The 20,175-nt window shown below is 33.8% G+C and overlaps 1 protein-coding gene across 1 annotated transcript; it reads left to right on the top strand.

Moving 5' to 3' along the window:
- The first annotated feature begins 354 nt into the window (after positions 1 to 354).
- Positions 355 to 19,235, top strand: LOC108915295 (protein phosphatase PHLPP-like protein). Its single transcript, XM_018721284.1, has 6 exons — positions 355 to 483; positions 3,445 to 3,749; positions 8,792 to 8,942; positions 15,804 to 15,915; positions 16,430 to 16,600; positions 16,688 to 19,235. The coding sequence occupies exons 1-6, from the start codon at positions 355 to 357 to the stop codon at positions 19,138 to 19,140; spliced, it is 3,321 nt and encodes a 1,106-aa protein (XP_018576800.1). The 3' UTR covers positions 19,141 to 19,235.
- The last annotated feature ends 940 nt before the right edge of the window (positions 19,236 to 20,175 follow it).

Below are 20,175 nucleotides of genomic sequence, written 5' to 3'. Positions count from 1 at the left end.
CAGTTTCAATATTTTCCTTTTTTAAGCATACTTCCATCGAATAGTAAGCTAACGTGACGAGAACAGAATAAGAAGTAGCCAAGCGTGATGTCATGCTGTCTTGGGTCGTTCTCAACAGAATCACAATTACTATCCTCAGGCTCTTCGAGGCTAAAATTCTTAGTTTAGTTTAAAACATACATTTAAATCAAACACAAGTCGATTTATGCAGGCATTGTTGATACCCATGACACTCAATCAACATGATTTATTATTATTACCATAATTACTTCTTCAGAACGAATGGGAATGTGTGAAATTAAGTGATTTTGTATTTAAATTAAGTGCTCCTGTGATAGTGTGATGTTCTTAGCGATGTCTACGCCTCCAAGGAAACCGAAGAGGCTGTGTGATAGGGTGGTGAAGTTTCCCAAAATTTTGGAATGTGATACTCACATCGAGATGGACTCTCTAGAGGAGTGCCAGATTTCCGAAGAACTCAAAGTGAGTTTATGGGGCAATTTAGTAAATAAATATTAGCCTTAATCAGTTTGTGCAGAATTTAACCGGTGGGGTGCCCCAGGGTACTGAGCTAAACCCATTACATTAATGAATGATTTTGTCAGCAATATTTTCGACTCTCTTTTAGACCTTTCAGAGTAATTTACCAATAAAGTCATTAGAAAAAAGTGTAATATGATCTAATCTAATCTATAGTTCTAAAAATATTTAGGATTAAACTAATAATAGGACCTGTTGAAATTTCCTTTTTTTTTGCTAATTGTGCAATTCTTTCAGCATCTCCCTTTGCAATTACTTTTGAATTGCCTCTTCAAACATTAACTTTTCCTTGTATTTGGACTAAAATCAAATCCATATTCAAGAAAGATGAAATGTGACAAGTTATTGCGAAGTTATTCTGCATAACATTCTGTAGTTTCATGCTAAATCTCATGGAGATACAAAGCCCCAAAGAGGTAAACAGCGATTTACCAGCTCTAACTTTTGAATTCAATGAAATTTTATGAAATATTTTAATGTTTCACACTGTTAGGGAAGTCAGGAACGGACTTACCAGCCACTACACTCATTGGGTCAGTATTTTGACAGGTGTCAGAGCTGAAAACTGAATTGTTAAATACTTTGGTCATTCCTCTTTAAAAAAGGGATTTGATTCGAAAAAATTAGGTTTTTGTATAACACGTCATTGAAAAAAGAATACTGCAATAAAACATCAGTCATTTTTATGTCGTTATAGTCCGGTCAAATTAGTCATAAAAATAGTGATCAAATAACAAAAATTCCGACAGAGCTAAATTTTGGTGGAAACTTTAGGTACACCATTAGAAATAAAGTGTCAAAAGTCCCCAACGATCCCATGTCTGATAAAAAAGTTATTCGAGGTCAAAGGTCAAAATTTGAGGCTTTTTGGATTTTTTCGAAAACGGTAAGTTTTATTAAAAAAGTAGTTCAGACAAAAATTATAGATCTTAAAATTATCTGCAAAAATGGTCCTTATACCTTTTTTTCTAAGGATCACCATTCCTGAGATATGGCGATTCTAAAAGCTGAATGAGTCACGTTCTACGTGATATATGCTACGTATATAGTCTTAGTCAGGCACTTAATACAAATAAAAATGCCTATTTGTGTCTCTTATATGTATAAACTATACTATTCTGAGAATATGCAAACAAAAGAAACTCAGTCCCTTAGTCAAAATGACGCAGATATCTTTATAATTGAAACAGCAATAGAANAGCTGAAAACTGAATTGTTAAATACTTTGGTCATTCCTCTTTAAAAAGGAGATTTGATTAAAAAAAAATAGGTTTTTGTATAACACGTCATTGAAAAAAGAATACTGCAATAAAACATCAGTCATTTTTATGTCGTTATAGTCCGGTCAAATTAGTCATAAAAATAGTGATCAAATAACAAAAATTCCGACAGAGCTAAATTTTGGTGGAGACTTTAGGTACACCATTAGAAATAAAGTGTCAAAAGTCCCCAACGATCCCATGTCTGATAAAAAAGTTATTCGGGGTCAAAGGTCAAAATTTGAGGCTTTTTGGATTTTTTTCGAAAACGGTAAGTTTTATTAAAAAAGTAGTTCAGACAAAAATTATAGATCTTAAAATTATCTGCAAAAATGGTCCTTATACTTTTTTTTCTAAGGATCACCATTCCTGAGATATGGCGATTCTAAAAGCTGAATGAGTCACGTTCTACATGATATATGCCACGTATATACATAGTCTTAGTCAGGCACTTAATACAAGTAAAAATGCCTATTTGTGTCTCTTATATGTATAAACTATACTACCTATTCTGAGAATATGCACACAAAAGAAATTCAGTGCCTTAGTCAAAATGACGCAGATATCCTTATAATTGAAACAGCAATAGAACAATTTAATGCAACAAATACAACTATTGTAGTTGGTGAATATGTTGACTTATTATACTCACTGCAAGGACTCCAACTGATAAAATTATATACTTTCTAAAACCTGGAAAGGCTCAACAGCGAACAGAAATATATTATTCAAAAAGTTTATCTGCTTATCCAAAATGCCAAAACCATATCTTATTTTTACATGCGACAACCGGCTGCGATACTACATCAGCAATATTCAGAAGGGTAAAACATCAGTATTATAATTATTTAAAAAAAAAAAAAGATTTGATAAAAAGTATAAGGAACATTTTGGTAGATAATTTTAAGATTTATAATTTTTGTCTGAACTACTTTTTCGATAAAACTTACCGTTCTCGAAAAAAATCCAAAAAAAAAACCCTCAAATTTTGACCTTTGACCCCGAATAACTTTTTTAGCACACATGGGATCGATGGGGACTTTTGACACTTTATTTCTAATGGTGTACCCAAGGTCTCCACCAAAATTTAGCTTTGTTGGAATTTTCGTTATTTGAAATGTCTATTTTGACCGGATTATTAATAATGTGTTATTGACAACACTCAAAATTGTCTGAATGATTGAGTACACAAGATTAAACAATGGAGCATTATTCCTATAACGAATATGCTGACGTGCATCTAATTTATGGACAAGCACTCGGCAATTGTTGAGGCAAGAAGAATTTATTCTGATATATTTCCAAATTGACGTTTACAGCACTGAAGAACTTAGCTTACCAGAAAGAGGTAAAAGGTCAAGTGAAATAAAAAATGGTAAAAGTAGCAGATTTTTTGCTGATCCATTTTGGGAAGACTGTAAGTTTAATGTTTCAGGACAGTAAATATGACTGTTCTAGATTCAATTTTTTTTTCTGTATTTTTTATAGCTTTGTGTTAATGGGAATTGCCCATCAGGCGAATGCATTTTTTAAAGCATATAAATAATAAAGTTTACTTTGGTTTTCATGCGCAGATAATGACAATTTAAAAAAAATATAATATTGATTTTACTTTCGATGCAAAGATTTATCACTTGTATTTTAGGAACCAACGGCAGTGTCAGATCTCGATCCCCAATCAGATACCAATTCCAATCCTCCATCGGTCAAACACCTGAACCTCAACGGCCTCTGCAAGAGCAAAGAAGAGTTGAACGAATGCTACGTGGAGGAAATCGTGCTTCCTGGCGATTCCATACAGTCTCTTTCAGAGTTGCAGATCCTCAGTCTTCGCTCCAATGGGATTCAGAACTTCCCGAACAGCGTTCTCCAGCTCACCACTCTAATCACCCTGGATTTGTCAGATAACAGCCTGCTGACGCTGCCCCCAGAGATAAACCAACTCAAACAGTAAGTTTTCTATGTGTTGAAAGCATACAGAGCGTTAATTCTATCGGCAAGTTTCTGCAAGCCGTCCCTTAGATAAAAAAATTCCGATTATTTACGAAGACTTAGCATCTTGAAGATAATTTTTTTAATGTCCTTTACACCACCTTTTCATTAATTAATTCTGAAGTAGCTCCATGAAGAACAAGTGTAATGTACGAAATTTCTTATGAATTATGTCCTACATGATAGTTTTCGAGATACGTGGTGATCAAAACTTTATCGAAAATAATTCTAAAAGCGTTGATTACAAAAAAAAAATAAGTTTGAAAGAGTCAGTGTCATGTCAAATGCGCTAAACATGGTAGTACTTCGTTTATATTTTGTTAAAAACACTGAAAAAAGTCGCGTTGATGTGTACGAAACAGTAAAAGTGACGAACTAAAGAGTTCAGATTCTCTTCTCCGTTCTTTTATTGTTCTATTTTGTTTTGAATGCCCCCGTACATCCCAGGAGAGAAAGTAATCCATCTTCACTACTAGAAAGCGTACAGGCGATAGGTATAAGTCAACGAAACACATAAAAGCCTCTCGTAGCGATCTATTCGATCCCTTTGAATGGTATTTACGACAAAGGGATGTTCGTCTGCATTGAGTCGAAGCCGATGATGCATTGCACTTGCGAAATCATAACATACGGCTACTCTCTCTCTGCTAGCAGCACCACAAACACAGAAATAAAACGTGATGAACGAACTTCCGTTGTTTCTTTCACGGTTCCTTGATCCCCGCATATGATTAAGGCACAGGCGGCTCTGCTAATAGCTGGCTCGTGTCCGCAGTGGCACAGTTACGGGCTGGCGGAGGAGGCGCGAGATTCTTCACAGAGACAGCCCAAATGCTTCGGGAGATATTAATGTGGACAGATACTCACAAGGGACGGTGTCTTCATAAGAAAAAAAAAAAAAATAGAAATCAATAAATTAATTTTATATCATAGAGTTCCAAACACTCTTTTGTTGGATGCATCCTATATGAAATGCATCGTTCAAATTTAAACGTAATAAATATCTCAATACTCAAAATAAATTGATTATTGAAAAGAAATATTTAGCAACTCGGTTTCTTAAATCTGTAGAAGACTCTTTCCTGTCAGATTCTGCGTTAAAGCTATTGGTTTATTTATTTATTTATTTCAAGCAAATAATCGATCGTGTAGTTATACGAAAATTAAATTAACAATTAACAATATTTACAATTAACCGTGTAATACGGAATGGTTACATCAACAAGTTAACTTTCCTGAAAGTGTTTACCAATCACTACCATCAACTTCTAAAGGCTATCTTTGTTTCGCCTTGGTAGACCTACAAAATCATTCGACGAGCATGAAAAAATAAAAAGGAGAAAACTTAAGACACTTTGTCGAGTCAATTTCCTTCGAAGGACTGTCTGTCTCCAGTTATTGAAATGAAAATGCTTGATAATGGAAAGAGAAACGCGGCCAAAATTGTCAAAGAATTCTCAGAAGCACCACAGTACCAGAACAAAAAAAGATTGAAAATTATTTGTATGACGAACAAAAACGTGTCCACTGATATATTTGGTATTACATGTTGAGTAGCGTACATACGATTTTATATTACGGCACATTTGTGCTTACTTCTTTTCTAATAGATCAGTTTTCAGAAGAAGCACAAGAGGCCTGAAATAATGACACAAGAACGTATCGAGAGCAGGTCACAATAAAACACCCACGTGTGAATACAATCATCAGATTAACAGGCCATTAATATCTTCAGATCCTTTATTAGTTAGCTTAATGTACCTCCCAAGAAGAAAGTCAGGACATGATTTCATTGCTGTCAAAAGGAATCACTGGCTTAGAAGTATGTGACGGAGATTCAGAAGGATCTGGATCAAAAGAATTTGATGAAGAAGTACAGAATTAAAATAATTTGTTTTTTTTTTAAATAAAGTTAAGTTTTACTGTCTGTCCCATTTCCATTTTCAATACATATTAGTGTTATTACATTATCTTTTTGTCTATTGATGTTTCAATCTACAATCCTCATCAGGTGAATAATATTTGTATTGTATTGCTTTTATATTGCATTCTGTAATTAAAGTCTACTTTCTCCAGTACAGGCCCGGATCCAGAGAATGATTTTGGGGGTGGCGCAAAGCACTTCTTTCAGAGGAGCTTGACACTAATGAATCCTTCTACTTGCATTAATATCGACTAACTGCCTGTTGTCGTTTGGAGAAATTGAAGATCTTTAAAAATTGTTGTGCTTTGGGGGTGGCGATCGCCACATCGCCACCCCCTCTGGATCCGGGCCTGCTCCAGTAACTGCTGATTGTTTCTACTGAATGTGCATTTATCCGTATTACGATTCCACAATTACGCTCGAGATGCAATGCAACTGGTGAGGATTACACAGTTTCTTTCGACGTTCCCCAAGGAAAGAAGTCATCTGTTGAGGTCAAACTTGTGGGCAATGATTTCCTCTTTCATTCCATTAATTTGATGGTTTAAAAAGTCTCTAACAATATTACTAAAATGGGGGGGGGTTTGCTCCATCATGCAAAAACCAATGTTCCAGTCTGAGTTGTAGTGGCACTTTGTCAAGTAGATCCGGGAGAGTGTTTTGGAGAAATTCTAAATAAGTTTCGCCATTTAGTCGATTCGGTCAAATAACTGGACCAATTAAATATCGATCAATAACACCGATCCAAACATTTATTTCAAACTGGCGTTGGAAATGTGGAGGAGTTACTGAATGAGGGTTTACATCGGAATACTTATGATAGTTATGTAAATTTGCAATTTTGCAGGTAATACAAGTTACATCAGTAGGTACAGAGAATTTTATTTGTCAGAAATTCACTCGTGCGTGTTCATTTCGGTAACAATTCTTGCACTTTTAGGATATGATATGGGTGTAGTAGATTACGTCTGATCACTCGGTGCACAGAAGTTTGCGATATGCCAGTTTTGTCGAAATAGATTTCTAGTACTAATATGCGAGTCATCTTCAATTAATTGTATTCAAAATAAATTCGTCTTGTGCCCTAATTTCAATAGCACGTTTTCGATTGTTACTGAGAAACATGCCTGTTTGTTGAACCCGTCTTTCAACATTGAAAAATGTTTCTCTATGGGGATTACACGATTTGGAGATCTTCTCCGATATTCTTCAACACTTCTTCTGTAGTTTTCTTCATAGAAACTTAACACTAATAGCATGTCAACTTGTTCGCTAAATGAAAACTTTCCAGCCATTTTTAAAACAATCAGCAAACAATTAAATTCTAAAATTAAATGACTTTTGAATGAATCGTTCAAATGGTTATTTAGAAAGAAAAAACCGCGGATTGCTATTAAATTAGAAGGTGGAAATTGGAGATAGGGGTGAAAATACAACCCTTACGGTTTTTTGAGTATATCTCGAAAACGAAGCAAAATTTGAGGGTATGGCATAGGAAAAATTTGTAGATAATGAGATTTTCTACCGAAATAGCTTATTTAAAACTTAAAAAATATTTATTTACTGCAAAATATACTAAAAGCAATTTAACAAAAAAATGCAAAAAATTCAATTTTTTTTTACTTTTATGCAAGTAACTGTTTATGAGCACAGATAGGTATAGTCATTACTTCATAGAAAAAAAGTATATAAAATTTCCTTCAAAACAAGAGGTTGTAGAGTATTTTTGGATGAAAATGGACTGACATATGGCCGCTCAAACTTAGTCGATTTTTCGATTTTCGTCGCGTTTTTACGTTTTAATTCTCATTTTTTGCAAAAAAGAAAAGAAATAAGACGTTCAAGGATTTTCACGTGACTTGTTCAAAGGGTCATTAAAAATGAAAAAACTGCAGGGTGCTATTAAATTAGAGGGTTGAAATTGAAGATAGGTGTGAAAAAGCACTTTTGCAGTTTTTTAAATATAGCACGAAAACGAAGCAAAATTTTAGTACAGTTCATAGGAGAGATAGAGAGAATTGAATTTCTCATCGAAATGGCTTACTTAAAAAATTTAAAAAGAAAATTTTATGCAAAAAATCGTTAATAAACAATTTTTTGATCTTTTTTACTTTTTTAATAAAATAATTTAGTAAAAACTTGAGAATTTAAGTACAATAAAGTTTATTAATAATGTATATACAGTGTGTCCACGGATGGAGTTGACAAGAGGAAAAACTCTTTTATTTTTGACTTTATCGAAAAATGTCACTCTTTATATAAAGAAAGAAAGAATTAGACTGTCATACAAACATCTCACGGTGCTCATGAATTAAAAAAACACGAAAATACTCAAGAGAGAAGTACCCTTATTTATTATTTTAGACAACATTATTATAAAACAAATCTGTTTATAACCTTAAATAATGTCCTAATATAAATTTTAAAATAAAAAATTCAATTCTGACTTTTACTCTATACGTATAGCTACTTTCCACCTCAAAAATTAAAATTAAAAAATAAAGTAGTTTGTTTATTTTCAAAATTAAAGTAAATTAAAATTATTTTTTTAAATTTCCAATCTAATATTTATTCTAATATAAGAAAATTTTTGTACTTTTTTTCAAATTTCTAGAGGGGTGCAGCTGCCCTCCCCTGGCCCCCCTTGGCGACGCCCTTGCGCCCTGTATCTTTTCGAAGAATTTGTGTTAAACTTGCATTGGTTTCGGTTTATCGAATTGTTCGAATCCGATCGACTCGGAACTGCTACTTCCCTAACACCTTTCGTATTGGGTGAACTAGACTGTATCTCCTCGCATCTCCGCAAAAAAAAAGAAGAAACCGACTCCCTCTACGCTCACGCGTGGCTACGCTACTGCTAGTAAGAACGCGATGACCAACTCGTGCGTGTCTTCGGCATCTGGAGGCGCACAGATCCACCATTTACCCATATTCGGCGTCTGTATGCACCGCGTTAAATGACCCAAAGTGAGTTATCGACAGCGCCGAGGAAATTGTGAAGATTTTCGTCCTTGCCAGTGTCCTGCTTGTGCACATCCGGCGCGGCTCGCGTTTAAACTTTCGTTTTTGTTGGCAGGCTGCAGGAGCTAGTGTTGGATCAGAATCTGCTGAACGTCTTGCCTACCACCCTATGGGAGCTCGCGTTTTTGAAGATACTCAAAGTGGCTGGCAATCGACTGGCTCTGCCCCCGGACAAAATCGCAGATATGAGGGCGCTGGTTCTGGCGGTGAGTGATTTATATTTATTTGATTGCACTGTGTAATATGGTGGTATTGAAGTGATTGCGTCATGCGGTAGTTTCATGTTAATAACGTTGTTGAAATAGGTCATGTCTAGCACATATTCTGTTAATCATAGCCACATCAAAACAAAGTTTGAACTACTGTTTCGTTTGTAATGCAGTCTAATTTATTGTATTAGGAACAAATTGTACATAGACAAGGTGAAAACTTCGCATTCGTGGGAGAAATTTTCCGACTCGATTTTTTTGCATATTCAGATTCGTGAGATGTTCCTTAACATTAAACAAATATTTTTTTAAAAAATTGTAAAAATTGGTTTTTTCACTCCGGAAATTTTTTTTTAGGTTTTTTGGCACATTATAAATAAAAAAGTTCCTATGCACTATGCCTCTAAAATTGATAATTTTAAAGTTATAAACAATTTAAGTTGCTAAAAATGCGAAAATGACGATTTTCAACGGCCTATTTCCGGATTAAAAATTGTTATTTTTGATGTTGCCAGGTACCTAAATTACAGTTTAAACATCCCCCTACAAGATGCTGAAGAGTTTTTGGGACTCGCATTATTCTAAAACCTTGTTTTTTAATTGTTAATAAAGTGCTATGAGCCACGCGCGCGCCTCTCATACGCGGATTCGTTATTTCGTCTAGCATTCTAAGTACTATTATTACTCACAAAATAATGTAAAAATTCATTATTTAAATTTCATAATTCGTAATAATTTTATTTAATTAATTCAAAATTGTACGAATAAAGTACAGAAAAAAATAAAAGGGCAATACTGAATATTATTATTATCACACATTTATTCAATCATAAGAATTGTCACACTGTTCTAGGTTACAACCACATAAAGGTAACCACACAAGTGACATAGTTTTTCCTACAAGAACAAGCTTAAGTCTTACAGTTTTTTGTACATTTACATTGTTTAACTAAGACGTTGGGTAATGGATCTTTGGTAATAATTTTAGGTAATAATTCACCTGTTTCATTTTGATAACCAAATATTGATATTGAGGAAAAATGGAACTTTTCTATATGTACGTTTGTAAAGAAGCTCTTTAGACGTGTAATTTCAATGCATCGGAAGAGTATAGTATTTTACTTAAATTAATACCCATACCACTACAATGAGACAAAATTAATTTTCTAGCTTCATCGGCTGTTTCGCCTTGTTTATTTAATATTTTTAGGTATAATCTTTGCAATGCATCAAACTCTTCATTGCTTAATTCAGACATAAGCTAAAGCCGCTAAACGTAATAGCGCTTTATTAACAATTAAAAAACAAGGCTTTATAATAGCGAATGCGAGTTCCAAAAACTCTTCAGCATCTTGTAGGGGGATGTTTAAACTTTAATTTAATTTTTCAAAATCGTCATTTTCGCATTTTTAGCAACTTAAATTGTTTATAACTTTAAAACTATCAATTTTAGAGGCATAGTGCATAGGAACTTTTTTTTGTTTATAATGTGACAGAAAACCTAAAAAAATTTTCCGGAGTGAAAAAACCAATTTTTACAGTTTGTTTAAAAAAAGTTTGTTTAAACAAATGGGCACCAGATTTCCGGCCAGCATCATCTTGATTCATGTTAAGGAACATCTCACGAATCTAAATATGCAAAAAAATCGAGTCGGAAAATTTCTCCCACGAATGCGGTTTTCGCCTTGTCTAACAGGGTTTCCTAACGATAATGTAGGCCAGGAAAATAATCTGGGAAATTACCATTTCGTGACTTTTTGTTTCGGCAAGCTGAATTTATCACTATAGATGCTAAATATTATGTACAATAACATATTAGTTTCCACAGTCATAAAAATGGGGGGAAGACTGTTTACAGGGTGGTTAATTGTATAATTTTTACGTAAATTCACGTTTTTCGCTTATAACTTTTTTCCGTTCATTTGCACGAGAAAACAGTAACTTACTTTTTTTTTCATCTTCAAAAGACCTACAAAATTAGCACTCGCGCGTCAAAAAAAATTGATTAGATCAAAAGTTATAAACAGAAGAAGTTTATTTATGACTTTTGAATTAAACATTTATAAACTGCGTTATTATTACCAGAAGGTTTTGGCATCGCATCCTCACATTCCTTATCACTGTGTAATAACTCACTCGAAATCTGAAATTGGTAAGTTGAATAGTTTACAAGTTATGGCCTTATAAACAAATGAACTAATTATTATTCTGGACGATCCCGAGCATCTTCCACAATTGCACTGATTTTTTTCATGGTAGATTTCATAATAATACATTGAACTCTATCATTTTTTTAATTTCAAATATGCAACCTTGATTTTTTTTTATTTTTTAGTCTTAGTTGCAAAATGAAATATACGACGCACGAGCGTGATATAGTTATATATTATGCTTATGAAGCTTATGAAAAGAGCCTTCAGTTAAAAAAAAAATCGTCAAGATTCGTTGAAAAACAACGGAGTTACAGACTGTCAAAGTTGACGGCCTATTGTTAAACAAATTAGGTGGGTAGCGGCAAAAAAATACTGTTATAACCGGCAACCCGAGTACTTTCCTAGGTAAAAATATTTTATTTGTGGAAGTATGTTAAGTGCATAAGAAATATTGTCAAAAGTTAGTGGGTCGATTGATTTTCAGCGAGCCGTGGCGCGGCGGAAGGGTGGAGGAAGCGAACGACAGCAAGTCCGAAGAAAATGACGATAATATTTATAGTCCTGCCGTTAAATAAGCGAAATTCGCTTGAAAATAATATATTTGACAGTCTGTAACTCTGTTGTTTTTCAACGAATCTTGACGATTTTTTTTTTAACTTAAAACTCTTTTCATAAGCTTTAAGAATATTTAACTATATCACGCTCGTGCGTCGTATATTTAATTTTGCAACTAAAGCTAAAAAATAAAAAAAATCCAAGTTGCAAATTTGAAATTAAAAAAAGAAATGATAGATTTCAATGTATTGTTATGAAATCGACCATGAAAAAAATCAGTGCGATTGTGGAAGATCCTCGGAATCGTTCAAAATAATAATTAGTTAATTTGTTTATAAGGCCATAACTTGTAAACTATTCAACTTACCGATTCCAGATTTCGTGTGAGTTATTAGACAGTGATAAGGAATGAGAGGATGCGATGCCAAAACGTTCTGGTAATAATAACGCAGTTTATAAATGTTTAATTCAAAAGTCATAAATAAACTCCTTCTGTTTATAACTTTTGATCTAATCAATATTTTTGACGCTCGAGGGCTAGCTTTATAGGTCTTTTGAAGACGAAAAAAAAGTACTTTACTCTTTTCTCGTGGGAATGAACGGAAAAAAGTTATAAGCGAAAAACCTGAATTTACATAAAAATTATACAATTAATCACCCTGTAAACAATCTTCCTCCCATTTTTGTGACTGTGGAAAGTAATATGTTATTGTACATAACATTTAGCATCTATAGTGATAAATTCAGCTTGCCGAAACAAAAAATCGCTTCCAACTCTATATTTCCTGGCCTAAATGATCCCTCAGGCAACCTTTTCTTTTTGAAAGGCTTTTAAATTTCATTTTTAGAGAAAATAACTACATGTAGGTTGTGCGGCTTCTACATGTAAGTCATGTTTGTGTTTTAAATGGAATTGTATTCTGATGTTTTTTAAATCTGTAATTCTTGATTCTTGGTATTTTTCTAGATATTCATTATTGCAGTATACATTTTTAGTTTACTACATCATTTATGTCAAATCATTATCAAATGTCAAATAAATTATAATAAATTGTACAGGGTGACTCAACGATTGGTTAAAGTAGATTTACTCCGAATTGCTAAAGTTCATCAAAAACTATTTCTACAGTCTGATAAGTACGCTAACAGGGCACATATAAAAAATATTTTAAAACATGCAGGGTGCTCCAAAAATTTGTGACAAACCAAACTTACATTTTTTTAAATGGAACACCCTGTATTTTACAACATTTTTAGCTTCTTCGTTTAATTTGAAACATTTTAATATAAAGTTTCCTATAAGTATCTAAATTTAATAGTTTCTGAAATAATTGGAACTAAATAAAAAATATTGCATTTTTGTACCTGTATTTAACAGTAGCTATCCTCGTTATATTTAAGAATTAAAACAAGATTTTTGGTACCGTATTACTGTAAAGGTGGCTTGAGAACGTCATGGATGCAAATTTTGATTAGTGTCTACAGGGTGTTCGTAAAATAATGACAGATTTGAAGAAGTTTAAACTAAAAAATCTTAATTTTATGTATATTTTTCAATCCTTAAGATCTTTTAAAAACTAACAACTTTTGTTAACCATGTCCTATACCTATACTCAATACTTCTGGAGATATTCGCTTTTTCAAACAGATAGTATGTACAGGGTGACCAAAAATTAAAAAAATCAAAGTTGACAAGAGAGAAGTACGATTAATTTTTAATTTATAGAGAAAAATGTAATGGGAAAATGTTACTCCATTTAGATTCTCTACAAACAGGTAATTTTCTTATTATCAATTTGACGCAAAAGAGATATTTTTTATACAAAGTTCTGCTTTTTGAAAAAATTATATTAAATATTTCACATATGAGATAGGAGATTTTTGGCCACCCTGTATATGCTATCTCATATACAGGGTGGCCAAGAATAAAAAATCAAGCTTAGAACGTGATTATGAGACTTTGTGTTTCGGCAATATTGTATCAAGATCTGATCTTTTGCGGAGAGATTTTTTAGGATCTCCGCAACTAATTTATGTATGAGGACAATTTATTTTCAAAAATATTAAAATTGAACAAATTTCGGCCTTACAAACCTAAATTTATACATACCTTAAGGCCAGGCGATTCTGATAGATTCGAATTTAGTTCTTTGACACGAGGAAAGTTAGAAAATAATCCTTAAGGTGTGGTGTGAGATTTATAAAGATAGAGTAATTGGATCATTCCTTTTTCGTGAAACATTAAATAGCAAACGATTTGAATGTGAACGTTTTAAAAGAATTTTCCAGAAGAACGACCACTTGTATTGACAGAGAAGGTTTAGGGAAATTAGGGAAATGAGTTCACGATAATTCAATAAACATAGAAATATAACGGAAAATTTAGATAAATTTGGAACGAATACATTGAAGATGATTTTTTCGAGACAAATCATTTGAATCTGGTTCGGGCTGAGGCAATACAGCATTGGGGGTAATGAAGGTTTGCAAAAAATGTAATAAAATTTCCAGGGTCGTATTTAAAAAAATTAAGTTGATGGTCCGGGAGAGACGAAACGTTACATATAAAAATTGATTATGCCACTAGACAGAGGGTATGAAAAAGTGTTCTATTTTTTCAATACCTTTTTTACCTTAAACAAGGCTGAAATCATTCATTAATGCTATTAAGCATTAAGATGCGAATTTGTTACAGTCTGTATATGATTTTTTTTTCTCCTAACTTCAAAAATAAAAAAAATTACCCTGGTCATCATTTTCAACGGGAAGTCCGTACATTCACCTATACAGGGTGAGTCATAGTTGCAAAAAAATATTTTTTATATACATAGGGTATAGTTTTATGGTAAGTTATGTATTTTAAATGAGAATCGTAGCCGGTTGATTCTGGATTCTGGGAATACTGGGTATCATTTGCACATCCTGAAAGTATATAATTTTATATATGCATGTATATAATTTAATAAATAAGAAAGTCATTACAAATATCGCGATTAACTACCATTTCCTGTAACACTTGGTAGAAATCAGACTTGTAAAATTGCTGTTGAATGTAATACCCACTGATATTTGTCTTAACTAAAAAAGTATTTTATATTACTTTAATGAAATTAAAAAATACCAAATATCTTTATTCCAAAATTGCAGTTTATTAAAATGAATCTGTGTCAATTTTAAATTAATTTTACGGATCTCATGCATATTTAGTAGTTTACATTGTTATTTGCAAGGTTGTTGACGTTTCAACGATCAGTCAACCTTTAGATAATTTACCATCACTTTCAGTTGAAAAATAATGTTTAAAAATTTTATAATAATTGATTGCGAAATGTATATAATTCAGTGATAATTCCCAGATACTAGTTTACCATTTTTATGAAGCTACAGACAATTTCGTTTAAAACTGTTATCTAGTTTACACAAGTAGAAGAAACAAAACGAACTAATTTGATTTGACGTTACAATGTGCGAAACCATAAAAAAATCCAGTGAGAAATACCACAAAATTTATCAAAACATCAGAAATAGTTCATGGGAATGAGTTTTCTTATTCCATAGATTATCTATCGTATAATTAGCTTAGCAAAATATAATAACGTCTCGCGAATACAACTGCGTTAACAACAAATAAAAGGAAATCAGTGACAGGGAACGAGAAGAACTTCCAACGCAAAAAATTCATCTTGTTGACTGAATTGATGAAGTCATTATATTTTTAAATAAATATTTATAGGACTAGGTCTATTAAAAAAAAGTAATTTTGTATTTAGAATTTTTATACTTATCGCGTAGAAGTTAGTCAATGCCTTAATTAAATATTCTTAGAAGCAATTATTTGTGCTAGTGTACTATACTATTTTCCGCTTTCCCTTTTGTAATACTTAATTAAATAAATAAATGCCTATTTAATGAAAATTAATAAATGTCATGTAGGAATCAAGGTACCTACCTATTTTTATTCAGAGTAAGTTTTATTTGAAAAAAAATCACACACTTTACGTGTAATAAATTTCAAAGTTAGACAGTTTTACTGGACAGGATGTTTTTTTAATTGTCAGAGTTTCAAATATGATTGCCTGAGTATTTGAAACTGTTCAGTATATAATTATTTCTGATATCTATATTTATTTGCATTTTATTTTCTGTGCAGGAGCCTGAAGAAAAACTTGAAAATGCCCATATCAATGGACTGACTACGCTTAATTTGAGGTCAAATCGATTGAAAGGTCATATCATTCTTGGAAATTATGGTGTAAGTATTAGTTGCTTCACAAGAGACAGTGTCATTTATAAAATAGTTTTTTTTCTGTAGCAAATGCTGAAATGTGCTTTATACAACTCAAATCAACGGATCATTCTGCATTTAACCGCAAGAGTAGATAAACAAAGTAATAGTTTAACAACAATAGTAGTTAATACTTTACATTTTTAATTGTCATTTATTCAATTTATTCATTTACAACTTCTATTTAATTTTCATCTTCATTTGAATTAATATGAACTTTAAATATACAATTAACATTTCTAGAAATTCCGTCACTATTTTATTCAGTACATGAATCTTTCTCTTTACTGAGTCTTCTATATAAGCAATAAGTAAGATGCTTGTGACCGACTGTAGATTTATAATTTATAACAAATATTAGGCAACCATTTTTACAAGCGTCTTACAATTTGAATAGGAAATCAGAATTATTTTTAATATTTTAGGGTGAAATATAGATAGGAGAAGCATTAACATATTGAGATGCCACGTAAAATTCGTTACTTTATTAGTGTTTCATTTTTTTCAGAGTTTAACGGAGCTGGATGTTAGCGAGAACAGCATCGAGAACTTGGATCTAAGTGCTGTCGAGCAACTACAAATTCTACAATGTTCGCGAAATTCTCTTACAACATTAACAATCCACGGAAAAAATCTAGTATCACTTATAGCTGGAAATAATAGTAAGTAAGCTGAAAACTCATTTAAATTGGTTCAATGTTTTACATTTACTTGATCAAATTTAATACGTCTTTCATATTTCGTTTCAGGACTGAAAAATTTAAATATACTCCACCCACCCACTGGCCTGAAACACATGGATGTGTCCTACAATGACTTGGAGGCCCTTCCAGAGTGGTTATCCGGCTGTAGTGAACTTCGATCTCTATTCGCCAGCAACAACGCTCTGGTGTCCTTACCCGATCATCTATTTTGCAATGAAATGCCTTATTTGCACACCCTCCAACTGGCTTACAACCAGCTCCAATACCTTCCAGCTATTCAGAGGCGGCTTCCAATCCAAGAACTGTTCTTACAAAACAACAGCCTGTCGACGTTACCGGAGAATTTTTTTAAATTCGTGTACAGCATCAGAGTCCTGAATTTGTCCAACAACAGGCTATGTGACTTGCCGAAACCGGACGACGCGGTACAGTTAGAAAAGTTGTTTATTACAGCAAATTGCCTGATAGATAAATCCTTGGATAGGATGTGCCCGTTTCTGAGGAATATAAAAATTCTTCACGCAGCTTACAACAATTTCACTGCCTTGCCTGAAAGTTCTACGGTGTTTTGGACTGAATTAGAGGAACTGGTGCTTTCTGGTAACAAATTATTGAAACTCCCCGACAATATAGACCGCTTGAAACACTTGTCGGTGCTGAGGGTTCATTCGAACTTATTACAAAGTGTTCCAAAGTTGAACAGTCTTCTGTCACTAAGGGTTCTAGACTTAGCTCACAATCAGTTAGATAGAATCGATCTGACTGCTTTGATACCACCGAATTTGAAGTTCTTAGACTTGTCCTGCAACACCAAACTCCATGTAGATTCTCACCAGTTTAATACCTACAGGACTCAAAGACCTATGAGCCTCGTGGACGTATCCGGAAAAAACCGAACAAGTCTACCACTGTCCCCTTCCCCTTTTTGCGAGAATGACTTGACAGACTACAGCTGGTCGGTGGGGTTCTCAGAAACGGCAGGAAGTAAACAAAGGTTGTACATCTCCCAGATTCGTCTTCCTGCCTTTTGCAATACCGAAGCGTTGTTCGCTATGTTTGATGGGGAAAACAACAATGATATACCCTTCGGTGTTGATAAAGTGGTGCCTAGGATACTCCTAGAAGAAAGGACAGTGAAAGAAACAGCCCACGATTACATGAAGTACACCATGCTCTCTGCACATAGGGAGTTGAAAGACAAAGGCCAAAAGCAAGGATTGAACGCTATCATCGTTCACGTTCTAAAATCAAAGCAATCTGCTGATTACTCGTTCTGTGGCGGTTTAAAGAAGTACGTGATGAAAATAGCTAGTGTTGGTGATATTAGAGTTGTGCTTGGCAAAGCAAATGGTCCTGTTCGTCTCTTACCAGTGAAGCAGAGAAAGCAGATACGGACCAATCCACAGATACAACTCATGGTACCTGATCCAGATGTTACAGAGTTGTACCTGGACGAACAAGACGAATACATGATCATAGCGAACAAGAACTTGTGGGACGTCATGAGTCCTGAAAATGCTATAAAGGAAGTGAGCTTGCAAAGGAACGTCATCTTGGCAGCCAAGCGGTTGCAGGATCTTGCCCAGAGTTACGGCGCTGAAGAAAACCTCAGCATCATAGTAGTCAAGTTTAACTTGTTAGGTTCTGATGTAGATGTACTAATGAGGGAGTTGAGGCAGACCATCAGAAGGAACAAGTACCAAAGTGAAAGTGGTAACTCGAACCTAAGTTGTCAGCCAGGTTGCTGTTGCGAGGCCCTTAACAATGAATGCATAACCTGCATAGAGAAAATACCGGTGCCTCCTCCTATGATTATGTGCGACGACAGATCGTCACCTAGCGGTCAGAGCGAGCACGCTTGCAGCGACTGCAACTCTTCGGCGAAGCTCTTCATTAACCAGCTGAACAAGCAAAACGAAACTAGATCCATAAGAAGCGTTACCCCTTCGATTTTCGAGTCAGCAGAGGTGAAGGCTAGTCCGGAAAGAAGAAGTTACAGAGGAGTCGCCAAAGCCTTACGCCAAAGAAGGGAAGAAGAGAAAAATCGCGACGATTCCGACTCCGCTTTGTCAGAAGAACAGTTCAAGTGCTGGGAATACATGTTGGAGCAGAACACCCAGCTTCTGTTTGACAAAGAACTGAATACGCTGAACAGGAACATGCGGAATAAACCCGCCTTCTCGATAAAGACACCCTCCCTGTCGAGGAGCTCCCCTCACTTGGCAGACGCTAATAACAACCCCCCGGGGACGTTTTTATCCAAGCAATTTGGGAGCGCCAGGTCGTTTAATCCTTTGCTGACGAGATCCAGCTCGCGGTTTGGGCTCGATAAGAAGTTATTAGGGGGACCCCACGCTGCGTACTTTGGGAGCTTGCAGCGGCTGATGCCCTATAATCTGGAGTACGACTTCGCCGTCATGCATGAAAGGGGATTAGCGGATTCGCTGGATCTGGATAGGATGCAGCAATACTGGGGCGTGACCACCACGGAATTGTGAATATGAGTGTGCTCGTGTACATTTTAATAATGTAAGTGCTAAATTTTATTGTATATTTCAAATGTCAAGTAGTATTTAGATATTTTACTGAAATTATGATTCGGACTTTTAGAATTACACAGTCTTTTATGTTGTAAAAATAAAAGTAGAGTAGAAAAATTAAAAGTTATTTCCTCTATTTATTTTTTGTCTATACAATTTTTTTTGGTAGTGGTGCAAGTTCCTCATGGAAAAATAATAGGGGTAGTTTCATGTAAAGTTTTTTTCTTAGACGCCCTGTTTTTTATTCAGTGTGAATAATGTGCAAACGGTTTCTTTCTGAAAAACAATGTAGCCGATACAGGTAATTAAAGGGGTACAATCGTTAAAAAAATATATTAAAAGTCAAAATTTATAACATTTCTAAACGGTTCTGTAAACTCTAAAGCATACTACAAAAAAAAGGTATATTTGTCGAAATTTGGTAGCATGTATCATTTTCGAGAAAAATGAAGTTGCATAGAAGCAAGTGGGGGACAATTTCAGTATCTACTGTAGTATTTCGAGTTTGCACATTTATTTAATTAATTACCTTAATCTGTTTATTTTGATTTACTTTTTTAAAGGTTAGTTTACAACAAACTGAAACTTAAAATAAATTTTAATTTTTTTTTAGTTAATAAAATGTTTTACAATTTAACTCTTTCATGTGATACGTAAGAAATTAAAATTATAATCTTACAACTAAATGTAAATATTGTTGGTAGCTTGATCAATGGGAAGGTCCTCTTTCAATTTAATATTTTGTTAATGTACTTGTGCCTCTTTATGTGTGCAAAAAAAATGAAACTTAATTTTTCTCGAAAATGGAACATGCTACCGAATTTCGATAAGTATATATTTTTTATAGTATCCTTTAGAGTTTATAGAACCGTTTAGAAATGTAATAAATTTTTTCTTTTAACATATTTTTTTTCGATTGTACCCCTTCAATTACCCGTATCGGCGACACTGCTTTTCAGAAAGAAACCGTTTGCACATTATTTTTAACGCACA

Source organism: Anoplophora glabripennis, unplaced genomic scaffold (assembly GCF_000390285.2).
Source record: "Anoplophora glabripennis isolate ALB-LARVAE unplaced genomic scaffold, Agla_2.0 scaffold1443, whole genome shotgun sequence".
NCBI classification, from domain to species: domain Eukaryota; kingdom Metazoa; phylum Arthropoda; class Insecta; order Coleoptera; family Cerambycidae; genus Anoplophora; species Anoplophora glabripennis.
Note: the sequence above shows the minus strand (reverse complement) of the source record. Positions and strands in the feature narration are given on the sequence as shown.